General features: G+C 42.7%; 1 protein-coding gene across 1 annotated transcript in view; it reads left to right on the top strand.

Moving 5' to 3' along the window:
* Window positions 1-13,710, top strand: part of PRKAG2 (protein kinase AMP-activated non-catalytic subunit gamma 2) — a 234,775-nt gene that overhangs the window by 156,185 nt on the left and 64,880 nt on the right. Inside the window, exon 4 of the mRNA XM_061997049.1 lies at window positions 4,146-4,360. Coding sequence (XP_061853033.1) covers window positions 4,146-4,360 — 215 coding nt within the window. The remainder of the gene's footprint in view (window positions 1-4,145; window positions 4,361-13,710) is intronic.

Here is a 13,710-nt window from a genome sequence, read left to right as displayed (position 1 = left end):
CTTCCTGTTATGTATCAGTAGAGGGCTGGTTTGGAGCAGAATGCCTAAGCAGGGGAGTGAACTTTATGCCATGCAAGAACAACACAGTCACTGGGAGAAGGCAACTGGAAATAGCCCTGTTTTGCCCAAAATTGAGACTCGTGCTGTTTAGTTCTGTTAGCATCTCACATACATACCTGAGTAACATCATACTGTAATACAAAAGTTACTTTTTTACATCTATGCATTTTTTCACCACATACTTGTATGAATATTCTTACTCATACACATATTCAGTTGTGCAAATGTTAGGACTTATGAGTCATTGATATGGAGACCACATCGTTATCCTCTCCTTTCACTCTTGTTTTGTCCCCAGAAAGGAAATGTCTGGATGAATCAGAACTCTTGGACTATTTTAAAACTGGACAGGGACGATCAGTAGAAACCATAGGACAAACCCATGTGTTGGCCAGTGACACAGAAACTGCTCTGCGAGATTTGTTCCTATTTTTTGTGTGAAGTTGTTTGGTTTTGTTATGGAAAAAGGAAGAGCTATTTAGTTTCTTAACATGAAAATACCACATTTCATTGTGCATTTCATTGTCTGATGAAAGAACCATTAGCACGAGATAATTACTTGCCGTATCAGTTCTCTTCTTACCAGAACCAGTAGAATACGCAGCCCATCTCAAAGATCATTTCTTCTCCAAAGTCCTAGTCCTGTATACCTACTGAACTAGTTCAGCTTCATTATAGAAGACTCTAGAATTCTCAGTTTTAACTGCTTAGTTGTTTTATGTGTACTTGCTCCAAAATGAAATGTTTCCAGCCATGGGATATTGCTGTACCTTCTCTACTCTGTTCTTCTCCTCATAGAACAGAGCAGCTACTGCACAAACATATCCCTGTGTATTTCCACCAGTGCTGCCTGTTCAGGTGGCAGTCCAATAGGATTAAAGTTAATACAAAGTTCTGTTATTCCTGAACTATTTTGGCCTGGAGATATCTTACAGATTTTCATTCTTTTATTCAGCAGGCTTTTATAAAATTCTTTGTAGGGTTTAGAATGTTGAGCTGTATGTACAGCAGCCAAAAGGCTTTTGGTTTAATAATCATAAAAATATTTAACATTTCCTATGGGATTATTCCTTCAGTCTCAGTATTTTACAAATGTGAATAACACAGATACCACAATAATGCTATGAGGTAGGCTTTTAAATACTGGAGATTGAGAAGCTTAATTACAGTTTAATCAAATACCCTTCAAAATAATAATAATTTTTCCTCTGAGTCACAAAAAAATTGAATCTCGAGTGTATTAGGGTATGCTATTAGAGTGTGCCTCAGTGAGTACCTTGTGTTTTAAGTGCCTGGTTGAAACAGACAGTTCTGAATGGTTCCAGTAAAGTTGCTGGAGTCACAGATGCTCCTCATCCATAAAAACTCAGGCCAAGTGTCCACTGCTGGCACCCAAAAGGAGACTCACCACCAGTTACTGTTCTTATGAAACTGAAACTGTCTGTCCTGGCTGTGCTGTTACACATCGCTAATGAGGCAGCAATAGCTTTCACAGGATGTAAGAGACGTTATTTCCTTGGCCTCCTTAGATCCACATATTTCTGTGTCCTGGGGATGTCCTCTACATAGTAGGCCAGCCTTGTTAGGAAAGTGAAGCTGTGGTTTCCTTATGTCTGGTAATAGCTCTTTTGGCAGACTTCTTGATACTGCAAATGGTTTTTGTAGACGTGCTGAATACATTAGGGCACAATGAATACATCACAGCAACAAGACTTTCAGATCTAATGCTGTTTTTCTTCCTTTTAGTGGTTTTACATTTGCATCAATTACAGCTGCCATCTACCTCAAACCCTAATCTGAGTGCTTGGGAAGCATTTGTACATCCATAAAAACACAGAAGATAAGAGCATCTTCCTCAGAACTGTTTATCTAAATTTGTCTGTAAGCAAAAACGGAACAGGCAAGTTAGGTGTCCTTTAAATCCTTCAGGATGTGGCACACTCTCCAGTCCCACTGAAATCAGCAGAAGCTGAGGACAGTCAAAATACTGGGGTCATTCTTGCCCTATGGCATGTCGTATTTTAGGCAACATTTACATCTGCCTACAACACCCAGTCTCCACTGGCTCTGCGCTTACTGCTGCTTGATTGGCAGAGCTGCAGATGTCTTTATGAAACAAAATGGAAGTCCTTGGAGTACAGCTGTAGTTTTGGAAAAGAACTGAAGAGAGGGACTGAGTAGGGGGTCTTTTTTGATTCCAGGAAACCTTAAGTTTTCAGTAAAAGGATTTTCTTTGACAGAAATAATTACATTACACTGCACCACTAAAATCACTACAGATAAAACACATTACTGCCTGATTCTTTTGCACGTTTCTTGATGAGTGATTCTATTCTCTTAAAGTTAAGTCTTTTGATATGTAGAAGCCCTCAGGAAAGGTTGTTTTCAATGACAAATGATAGTTAAAGAACAGATACCAAAATTCCTCACTAATTCCTTTAATAGTAACATACTGTAACTTCCCCAGGTGTCAGGAGTAATAGTTTCTTCAAGAAACAGAGTTGTTGGATTTCTAGTCTTCTAACGTCACAGAATCACAGATAGTAGGAGTGGGAAGGGACCTCTAGAGATCATCCAGTCCAACTTCCTGCTAAAGCAGGTCCACCTCTATCAGGGGGCACGGGTGGGTTTGGAAGCCTCCAGAGGAGGAGACTCCACACCATCCCTGGGCAGCCTGTGCCAGGGCTCCCTCACCTGCACAGGAAGGGAGCTTTTCCTTGTATTTAAGTGGATCTTTTTGTGTTCCAGCTTATGTCCGTTAACCCTTATCTTTTAGTTATTAGTGAGTTTTATTCTTACTTCCCATCAACACAAAGTTTGCTTTGAAAATGCTGTCTGTGAGGTAAAATGTTACACGGAGAGATAATGAGTATGAAGAGAGTTGTACAAATGCACTTTACCCTGGGTTGAAAGGAAGGCCCAGTAGAAGCTGTGTGCACACCAATGCAAAGCTTCAAATGGGAAAAAAATCTCTGCTGCAAATAGCTCTGGGGGAGACTTGAAATCTCATACCGAGGAGATGAGCTACACTTACCCTGAAGATGTATTATCGTGTTCTCAAACACTTGTTGGAGTGACTCAGGATTTTATGGTCATGAAATGTTATCTTATCTGCTGCCTTCTGATGGACTTGAGTCCCCTCTGGAATAACTGGTCATCTGCACAAATCTGTGGAAGTACAAGAAGTGAACCAAAGTCAGAGGTCATCTGGCCCACTTAAAAATCAGCACCTCTGTTCAGCCTGATAGTTTTCATGCATTTAATTCTGTCCTGATTTATGCTGGTGTAAAAGAAACATCCTTTGTTTGCTGACGCAGATACAGATATAACAAGAAACACAGATGTTGTGACTTGAATTTTCTACTTGGTTATGAATGTCTGCTGGTTCTTAAATAATAAAGACAGCTTAAATGATCTGTTTGATCACAATTCAGAACTGCCCTAAGAACATAAATAAAAATACAACTGGGGTAGATACACGTGTCAAATAAAAATAAGATGCCCGTGATCTGCTGATGATGTTGAATTTCAGCAAAAGAGATGAATAATCTCTCTCCTCAAAGGCTGCTGAAAACAATTCTAGTTTGTATAAAGGCATTGCCAAGAACCTTACAGAAAGCAGACTGAGGCTCATGGGAAATATGCCCTGTTTCTTTTCACCCCTGAGTTTATTCTAATTGCTGCCTGAGATACTGTTAAAATAACAAAAAAGAAGTAAAAGCAACCACTAAAGTTCTTGAGCCATTTGCCAGGAGACAGAGGTAATCCTGAGGGTCACAGAACTATTAAAATTATAACAATAAAGTAACACCAGTGCTGAAGATCATTTTAGAAAAAAGTGATCAGCAGGAGGTTAATACAACCTGAAGCTCCAGCCCTCTCATCTTGCCTCCCTGTAAATGGGTCAGACAGTTCCACCAGTTGAATGATTAAAAGAGTTCAACAAGGCAGAGCAATTCCTTTTCATAAATGAGGAGGCGAGATACATACTTTTGTAACATGATGAAAAACAGGTTTACTGTAAAGCTGAGATCTCTGTCTGCTCTTCTTCTGAACTGATCTTTGGTAATTATTCTTGTTGACAGCCTCTGGCCTCTCCTCTTCTCCGTCTACCCCAACGCAAGTGACCAAGCAGCCCACCTTTCCTCTTGAATCCTATAAGCATGAGCCTGAGAGACTAGAAACACGGATTCACTGTTCGTCACCTCCGGACACGGGGCAGAGATTTTCTTTGCCTCCGTCTCAAGGTGCAGCCAAGCCTCCTATCATGACACCAGCTCCCTGTGCTACCTCAAAACTAGTAAGTAAAGCATGTGTCCAGTTTTCCACTGGGAAATGTACAGAGCTATGTGTTAACTGACCTGTATTACAACTCATGGGTGGGAGTGTGTGCAGAATACTGTGGAGCAGAATGAGAACAATGTCATGAGCATTCAGACTTCAGACTTGTTTCAGCTTTCCCAGGATGCAGCTGACAAAGCACTAGGGATCCAGGGCAAGTTGCTCCCCTTCTGGTTTTCCTAAACAGCAACTAAGTTTTGCACTATTCTCAAGCGAGTTTTGCAGTGGCTGGAGATCCCAGCATGCACAGCTGAGGTGCCACTTCAGAGAAGGAAACAATTTTGTTTAGGATTATCTTTTATTTCTCTTAGGAAATACAATGAGAGAGCTAGCAGCCAAAGAAAGCATATCAGAAAGAAATTCCCAGTGTGAGCTGCCGGGGTTCTGAATCCCTGCTGCCTCTGGAGTCTGAGCTGATGGGGACAGCTGGTGACTAATGGCACTAGTTGCTATCCCACCTTCTGCCCCAGCTCTGAGAGGAGAGGAACACAAGCAGCGCTACCAGGGTATTTATTCAGCACTCCACGCAGTAGAGGTATATTGACAAGAGTGGTTTCTTCAGCTCCTGGGAATGCGTGAACTCAGCAGTTCCTGGGAACACATGAGTTCCAGCCTCTGATACTCAGCGCCACAGCATACGCACTGCATACCACTGTGCCTCCTCCCATCTCCCTTGGCTAGCCTGAGCTTCAGACACATTGCTCTTCTTTCCTCCTCTGACTTTTTGCCCCTTTTTTCTTTTTCTTTTTTGGTGTTAATTCCTTAACATTAACTGCATCTTTCCATTCATTATTCCTTATGGAACTAGCATTCTGTGATCTGTCACTAGAGTTAACTACCCTGCATCTGTCTTTTCCAGCTTTTCTTCTTTTTCTTTTCCTTTCTATTTTCTGAATATAAAACCTTTGATATTTTCTGTATCTAGAAATACAGAACTGTAAAGGACATGAGGTCTGTTCCCCTGTTGAATGACTACAAGTTCTGTTCTTTTCCAGTTCTTAGTAACTTTTTTAAAAGCACGAAGTTTCCTCCCACTCGACCATGGGAAAGCTGTTCCAGGATCTGAATACAGTAACATGGCAATCCCAAAAACCTTTTTGCTTTTGTGTTAGGTACCTCTGCAGCAGCAGAAGCCTTGTTATGCTGTAAGTATTTAGGTACTGGATCAGTATCTACTTTCAAGTCGTTCACACACATTCAGTAAAACACACCCCCTATTTTAGGATTCCCTTCTGTCATGGTTAGGAAGTCCTTGAATTTCAACCAATTTTTTTCATGAACAGGTTATGGCCATTTGCTCTTCTAATTAATAGACATTTTCAATCATTGTTTGTTACATCCTGTTATACCTGTAGCCAGCCTTTGTTTTTCTAGATGAAGCAAGCCAAACTCCCTATAAAATACATCTTTCAGTTCTGCTGCTAAATACTGTATTTATAGTTAGAGAACTCCAGCGGTAACTTTTCTCCAGCCAACTCACTACCTTTCCATGTAAGTAGTCTTGGGACACATAAATTATTAAACTAAATAGCTTGTAAGACACAAAAGTATTTTTGGTAGGCTTCAGTCAATCAGCTGTATTATTTGCATATGAATGTGTTTGTGTGTGTTATGCAGCTACAGAGGAGTCTTTTTATACCTATTAGAATAGAAATGGGGAAACAGTATTATCTTAGCACATTCCACTGGCCAAAAGACTGAAAAGTTTGTTTTGTTTTTTAATTATTTGCTGATTCGGACAACATGAAGTTGTGTAGAAGATGCCAGAATAAACAAACAGGATTCTCAGCAAGGATTTATCAACTGTTGTGACTATATGTTCAAGAGAGAGTCTGGATTGAAAATCAGTGTGTTGGACTCTCTTATCTGCCATTCACAAGATAGGATGTATAGCATCTGTATGTATATAGGATATGTAGCATCTGATTATCTTTGTTTCGAACCCTCTGTACTCATTTCTATCTGACAACAGTTTTTGGTTTTTGCTTTATGTGGGAAGAAATGCCAGCAGCTACAGATCTGTGAGGAACAAAGCCCTGGGTATTTAATTTTCAGCAGAGACCAGAGAGAGAGAGATTTACCATGCTATTCTAGTAATAGAAACTGTTAGAGGAGAGAAGGGCTAAGTTTCTGCAGAAGGGAATGAATCTGAAGCTGCTGGGTGTTTACTCAGGACTCTCGTGGATCTCCATCCCAATTAGTTATTCACCTACGCTTCCTTACAGTTGTGACAGCAGTAGACCCACATCTACAGAATCACAGAATCTCAAGAGCTGGAAGGGACCTTGAAAGATCATCCAGTCCAACCCCCCTGCCAGAGCAGGACCACCTAGAGTAGGTCACACAGGAACTCATCCAGGTGGGTTTTGAATGTCTCCAGAGAAGGAGACTCCACAACCCATCTAGGCAGCCTGTTCCAGTGCTCTGTCACCCTCAGTGACAATTCTTCCTTGTGTTTCTCTGGAACCTCTTGTTTTTCCAGCTTGTACCCATTGCCCCTTGTCCTATCATTGGACATCATTGAGAACAGCCTGGTTCCATCCTCCTGACAGTCAGCCTTTATGTATTTGTAAATGTTAATGAGGTCACCCTTCAGTCTCCTCCAAGCTCAAGAGCCCCAGCTCCCTCAGCCTTTCTTTATAAGGGAGATGCTTATGAAATACATATTTTCACATGACCAAATCTGTAAGAGGCAAACTCAATTTCTTGTTTACTTAGATCACCATTTCTTGGAATAATAATTCCAATTATCTCAAAACTACACTGTAATGACACCATAAATCGTTCCATAGTGACACTGCTGCTGATGATTGGTTTAATGATGGGGAAGCTTCAATATTGGCATCTGAAACAAGAAGTTGACTCTTATCTATAGGCCTCTGTCAACTCAAATCGCATTTACTTACTACATTGTTTAACTAGTGATGATAACATGTGAGAACCCAGAACTATTATCAGTGATTCATGATTGCTGTATCTATTTGTCATGGTTTAACATGACAGCCGTTTCTGGTAAGGGGGAGGGGGCTGTAAAGATGGCTCCTGTAAGAAGTTGCTTGCAACTCTCCCCAGCTCTGAGCCAGACCCACTTCTGGGGCTGAGCCAATTAGATGCCTCCACGATCACTTTTTAAGAAGAAGCCAGAAGTGAGGCTTCTTCCTGTTTCTTCCTTCTTCTGTCCCCTCTTCTTTTCCGGCTGGTGCTGGTGCAAGGAGTGGGAAGAGTGAGAGAAGAAAACATGCAGACTCCAGGGTCACTGAGGAAAGAGAGGAGGAGCTGTGCTGGAGCAGAGACTCCCCTGCATTCTACGGAGAGAACTGGTAAAGCTGTGATTTGTTTGCATTTTGCTAAAGACCCTGCATCAGCAGCGGAGAGTCATTTTGCTAAGAACCCCGAGCCAGGGGCAGAGTTTCACTTCATTAAAGGCCCCGAGCCACGGACAGTGACTATGGCCGGAGGAGGCCGTGTCCCATGGGAGAGACCCAATAACTTCATTACAGACCCTGAGCCAGGGGCAGTGATTTTCTTCATTAAAACTATGGTTGAAAGAGGTCGTGTCCCGAAGGAGGGACCCTTTATCACTATGGCCGGAGCAGGCCGTATATCCACCATATCCACAATATGGACCCAATATCCACAGCTGTAACTGTGGGGAGGAACCCACGACAAAGCAGCTCATTAAACTTATGCCCAGAAGAGGCCTTGTCCCAAGAGAGGGACCCTGTAACTGCAGAAAATGCAACTGTGGCAAAGAATCCACGCCAGAGATATTCACCAATGACTATGTCCCGTGTGAGGGACCCTGTATCAGCAGAAGGGCAAGAAGGACGCTGTTGGGAACAACCCACACCAGAGAAGTTTGTTAAGGACTGTGTCCCAGGGGAGGAACCCCGTGTTGGAGCAGGGAAAGAATGCCAGGAGTCATCTTCATCTGAGAAGACAGAAATGGCAGAGCCCATCCGTGAGAGACTGACCACATCCCCCACTCCCTGCCCCCCTGAGCCGTTGAGGGGGGAGGAGGTAGAGATATCGGGAGCAGTGACCTGGGCCCGGGAAGAAAAGAGGGATGGGAGAGGGAGATCTTAAAGTGCTGGTTGTAATTTTCTCATCATCCTACTCCCTCTTTGCTTTTATTCAGTTCTATTTGTTTTAGGTAGTAGAATAAACTTTCCTACTTTCCTCTCTAAGTCGAGTACTGGAGTCTGTTTTGCCCAGAACCATAATTGGCAGCGAGCCCTCCCTGCCCTTGTCTTAATCCACAACAACCTTGCTTATCTTTTTACTCCCATTTCGCTGGGGCCTCTGCCATCCTAACGAGGGTGGGAGTGAATGGGGGGCACCAAGCGAGAGACTGTCGTGGTGCTGCTGTGCTAGCTGGGCCAAACCATGACACTATTGCAGTAGTAAAGAGCTAAAGACCCAGAACTGTTATTTAAAAAGCCCACAGAACAGCAGATAACTACAGGAAGGTGCAGTATCAGGCCTTGGAATTAATCGTAGCTCATTTTTAGAATTCAGTGCATTTCACAGAATCACAGAATGGTAGGGGTTGGAAGGTTATGCTCTCATAGAAGGCCATCAGGTTGATGAATCCATGTTGACTCCCCCATAACCATCTTTTCCTTCATGTGTTTTGAAATGGCATCCAGGATTAGTTGTTCCATCACTTTTCCAGGGATGGAGATGAGGTTGACTGGCCTGTACTTTCCTGGGTCATCCTTCTTGCCCTTTGAAGACTGGAGTGACATTGGCCTTTCTCCCGTCCTCAGGCACCTCGCCTGTCCTCCATGACTGTGCAAAAATGATGGAGGAATCACATCAACTAAATCCCTTAGCACTCTTGGATGCATCCCATCAGGTCCCATAGATATATGGGTGTTAAGCTTGCCCAACAGGTCTCTAGCCTCATCCTCATGCACCAAAGGAAAGTCTTCTATTCTCCAGACTGCTCTGCTCTCCTCCAGGGACTGGGCTTCCCAAGGGCTGGCCTTGACAGTGAAGACTGAGGCAAAGAAGGCATTCAGTACTTCTGCCTGCTCAGCATCCTCTGTCACCAGGGCACCCTCCTTGTTGATCAGCGGGTTCATATTCTCTCTAACCTTTTTGCTGCTGCTGTATTTGAAAAAGCCCTTCTTGTTTTTCTTTACTTCCTTTGCCAGTTTTAATTCCAAAAGGGCTTTGGCCTTCCTGGTTTTGTCCCTGCATACTCTAACAATGTTCATACTCTTCCCAAGCAACCAGGCTCTTTTTCCACCTCACATTTGAAGCTGATAGTGTACTTGTTTTTTTGTATGTCTGAGACTGTGGCACAGAATGGGTAAATCTGTTCAGTAATAGAGAAGACATGGAGGAAAGAATAAAAAATATTTGTTTCCCAGAAGATGTAATAAAAAACTTTCGTGTTTTAGTAGCCCTTAGAACAGTGTATATTCAGATCTGATTTTTAAGCCTTAGATTCTGGCAAGGGGAGTAGGAAGTGGGAGACAGTTCCTGACAGAGGGAGATCCTCCTTCACTGAGTGTCATCTAAACACAGTACGCAAACCTAAGCAATTAACTTTATGCTAAATGGATGTCTGCAATAATCACTAAGGTCTGAATTTATCCCACCTAACTTTAGAAACCTATCTGAGCTACTTAAGCTGGGAGTATAGTAGCTGTAGTTGTCTGTATCCCACAGAGAGGCAGTTGCAGGGGATGAGTCAGATGTTCAGAGGGCCGAGCAGCCTTTTGTGCTGATTATAAAGGGAATGGCTCCTGGTGTTTCATTTCTGTCTGAGGCACTTCTGTCAGGTGCCCAAAGCTAGACAGGATGAGGCTGTGACATACCATTGCAGCACCTCTTACAGGCCTTCCCCTAGGTGTGTAGGTGTTCCTGGTGGTTGAGTTAGAAGGTTGTAATGAGAAATTCAGCTGATAAGAGATCAAAGTTATACCAAAAGATTACTGTGCACTGCTTAAAATGGGGAAAGAACAATTTGATTTTTCACCGTACATTGCATGACTCTGTACTTTGGCCTCGTGTTGTTTGGTCTGTGTAACCTTCAGGCAGTGTGGTAAATGATAACTCTTCTCTGATGTGACATTACTAACCGTGAAAGGAATGTATAGACATTGCAAACTCAATAATGAGCATATTTGCCCTGTTTCTGCTTTGCCCATATTTTGAAGTAGTATGTTGAGCTTAATGTGCTTATATCCTTTTCATTTCATCTTTTCTTCTTCCACTGATGCTAAGACACTGAAAATAGCGGTATTCCCTGTCTCCTGCAAGCACAAACATTTTTGTGGTAGTTTCCTGGCCTTTAATGGGTCTCCCCTTTCCCTGCATGAGAGGAGTTGAGGCCAGAGAAGGAAGATGCCAACTCCAAATTGAGGAGTAGTCTTTGAGTTCTCTTTCAGTGAAAAACAGAATTGGGGCTTCCTCTGCCCAGAAGAAGGGACAAAGGCAGAATATGCTTCCAAATGGCCCTTTCCATATTGATTGTGTAGTTCACCACTGTTCTCCATATAACTTCTGAACCAAGTAATTTCCCAGAAGGTAGTCTGAGACTTGCTCTAAGCTTGTGTGAGCAAGTCGTGCTAGAACTACAGATAGAGCAGACAGGAGGGACTGAAAGAGACTGGTCAGTATTCATTGTACACAGTCCTTGCTGCTCCAGCATGTGACGAAGAAAGATGTAATGTACAGCTGAGACTCTCCCAGTCCTAGATACAGACAGGGAAGCAAGACTGTATTGCAGCTACCTGCTTGTAAAACAGTAGCACTTCACTGCAAGGCTATTCATGCTGTTTCTTAGCCAAAATGGAGTAAACTCAGAAACAGGGCTGCAAACTTGTTCAGCCTGAAAGGCTATTACATCACACCCTGCAGCTGGCAAGGAGCCTGGGAACCAGGGTATGTGCAGCAGGTCTTTCAGTTTGTCTCTCTCCAAAAAGCCATGCCACCTATCACAGCTCCACAGTCTAGCTGGCGAATTTAAAGAGATTTCAATCTGATGAAGAGAAAAGTGTTGTTTGATTCTGATGTTGTTTTAAAAGAAAAAAAAGGGGGGAGGGGAGCAGAGGCTGGGAAAAAAAGGAATCCAGTCTGTAACTGTACAAGAACTCCCTATTTCAGTATTCATGTGGTTTAAGGCAATGTATTAGAGTGCCAAGACATTACTGGGATTCAGCTTTGATTTACACCACAGTAAACTGATCACAGCAATTAGAGCCATAAAGGCTGTCATTTACCAGTGAAGAAATCCTGCAGCGCTGTTGAGTCCAGGCTAGTTTTAAGTGCTTTAACACCAGCACTTCTTTGAGGAGATGATTCTGTTCTCTAACAGATCCTATGGGCTGTACCAAGCTATCATTGTTTAAACATTTCTCCCTCCGGGGACTGTTGCTGTCCCTGTGAACATGTGTTTGATTTTTAAATGGTATATATTTGTCCAGCAGTTGGAATGTAACCAGGTAGTTGCAAAAGTGAAAGGAATAAGTTTTTTGATGAACTATGTAACAATTACATACAAAATGAATGGGAAATTGTTTTGAGCCCACCTGATTTTATTTCAGTCTCCTTTGACAGAGTATCACAGTAGCTCCACTGAATTAAATATAGGCTCACAGGAGAATTATTTAATATGGCTGGAAAGCCCATAGGGATATTCAGTGGGACATAAAGAATAAACAAACCAGTAAACTCAACTGGAACTGAAAACTGGGGGAGCTGGTCGACAGCAGTTGAACATGAGCCAGTAGTGTGCCCAGGTGGCCAAGAAGGCCAATGGCATCCTGGCTTGTATCAGAAACAATGTGACCAGCAGGCCCAGGGCAGTGATTGCCCCCCTGTGCTGAGCCCTGGTAAGGCCACAGTTTGAGTGCTGTGTTCAGTGTTGGGCCCCTCACTCCCAGAGGGACACTGAGGGGCTGGAGCGTGTGCAGAGACAGACACCAGGGCTGATGAAGGAGCTAGAGCACAAGTCTGAGGGAGTGCCTGAGGGAGCTGGAGGTGTTTGGTCTGGAGGAGGCTCAGAGGTGACATGATCACTCTCTACAACTCCCTGACATGAGGTTGTAAGTGTGGTGGGAGTTGGTCTCTTCTCCCAAGTAACAAGTGATAGGACAAGAAGAAATGGCCTCAAATTGTGCCAGGGGAGGTTTAGATTGGAGATTAGTACAAGCATTTTCCCTGAGAGGGTTTTTAAACAGTCACCTGCCGCCTAGGGAGGTGGTGAATTCCCCATCCCTGGAGATATTGCAAAGGCGTGTAGCTGAGGTGCTGAGGGCCTTGGGTCAGGGGTGGGCTTGGCAGTGTGAGGGGAGGGGTTTGACTCGATGACCTTAAAGGTCTTTTCAAGCCAAAACAATTCTATGATACTGTGACTACAAAACCAGAAAGCTTCAGCTATACCACACTAGTCCTTTTTAATTACAGCTCCCATTTTATTAATATTCTGTTTTCCCACTTCACCTTCTCCCTGTTAGTCATCTTTTGTATCACATTTGATATTTTCCTCTCCTTTTGCTACTTAAAGTATGTAACAAGCATCTTACTATCCATTTTCTACTGGTTAATTTGACTTTTTTTAAGCTACCTATTCGCTTTATAAAAAAAATGTCCAGTCACACCTTCCTGAAACATTGCTTTCCTAATGTATTTGTATTCTGATTTCAGGGTTCAGATTCATGACAATCAATCTTAGGATGCAGAGAATCATATTGCATAAAGATGATTTTTTTCTGCCCTAAGGAAATGTGTGTCTGTGTCAGCTTGTGGTTTCTGCAGCCACAGAGATAATTTAATCTACTATCTATGGATTCGCTCAGTGGAGAATTTATTTTAATGGCATGAAGTCCTACAATTTCTGTTCCTCGTAGTCCTAGAAGAAAAGGAGAAGGGCTAGGTGGAAAGGATGAACAGTCAGAATACTGAGTCCAATCAATCCCCAGCTGCTCTGGTATCTCTCATAAGGCTGTAAGTACCTAAGGTAACTAAAACTAGAGCATCTATGAGTCTTTTTTAAGATACACATTGGTACCAAAATCATGACCCCAGCATCCTGAGAGTTAGTGGCTTAAAGCTAAGTTACTGTTGTCACCCTGAATGACAGCCTGGTTTTACCCATTGAACTGTTTCATCACATCACAGTGTATTTCAGAATTTTAGACTTTTTAGTTTAATAAGCATCCTGTTACTTTGCTAGAAGATCAGAACTTCTCGTGAGAGCAAGCTCTATTAGTGATCTAAAGCCAGATGCATGCTCTCTGATTTACTGTAAAGCTACAGCTTCATACAGGATTGCTGACATTTTCTTGCCATCTA

The sequence above is a fragment of the Colius striatus genome, chromosome 5, assembly GCF_028858725.1.
Source record: "Colius striatus isolate bColStr4 chromosome 5, bColStr4.1.hap1, whole genome shotgun sequence".
NCBI classification, from domain to species: domain Eukaryota; kingdom Metazoa; phylum Chordata; class Aves; order Coliiformes; family Coliidae; genus Colius; species Colius striatus.
This window is presented reverse-complemented; position numbering and strand designations above follow the sequence as displayed.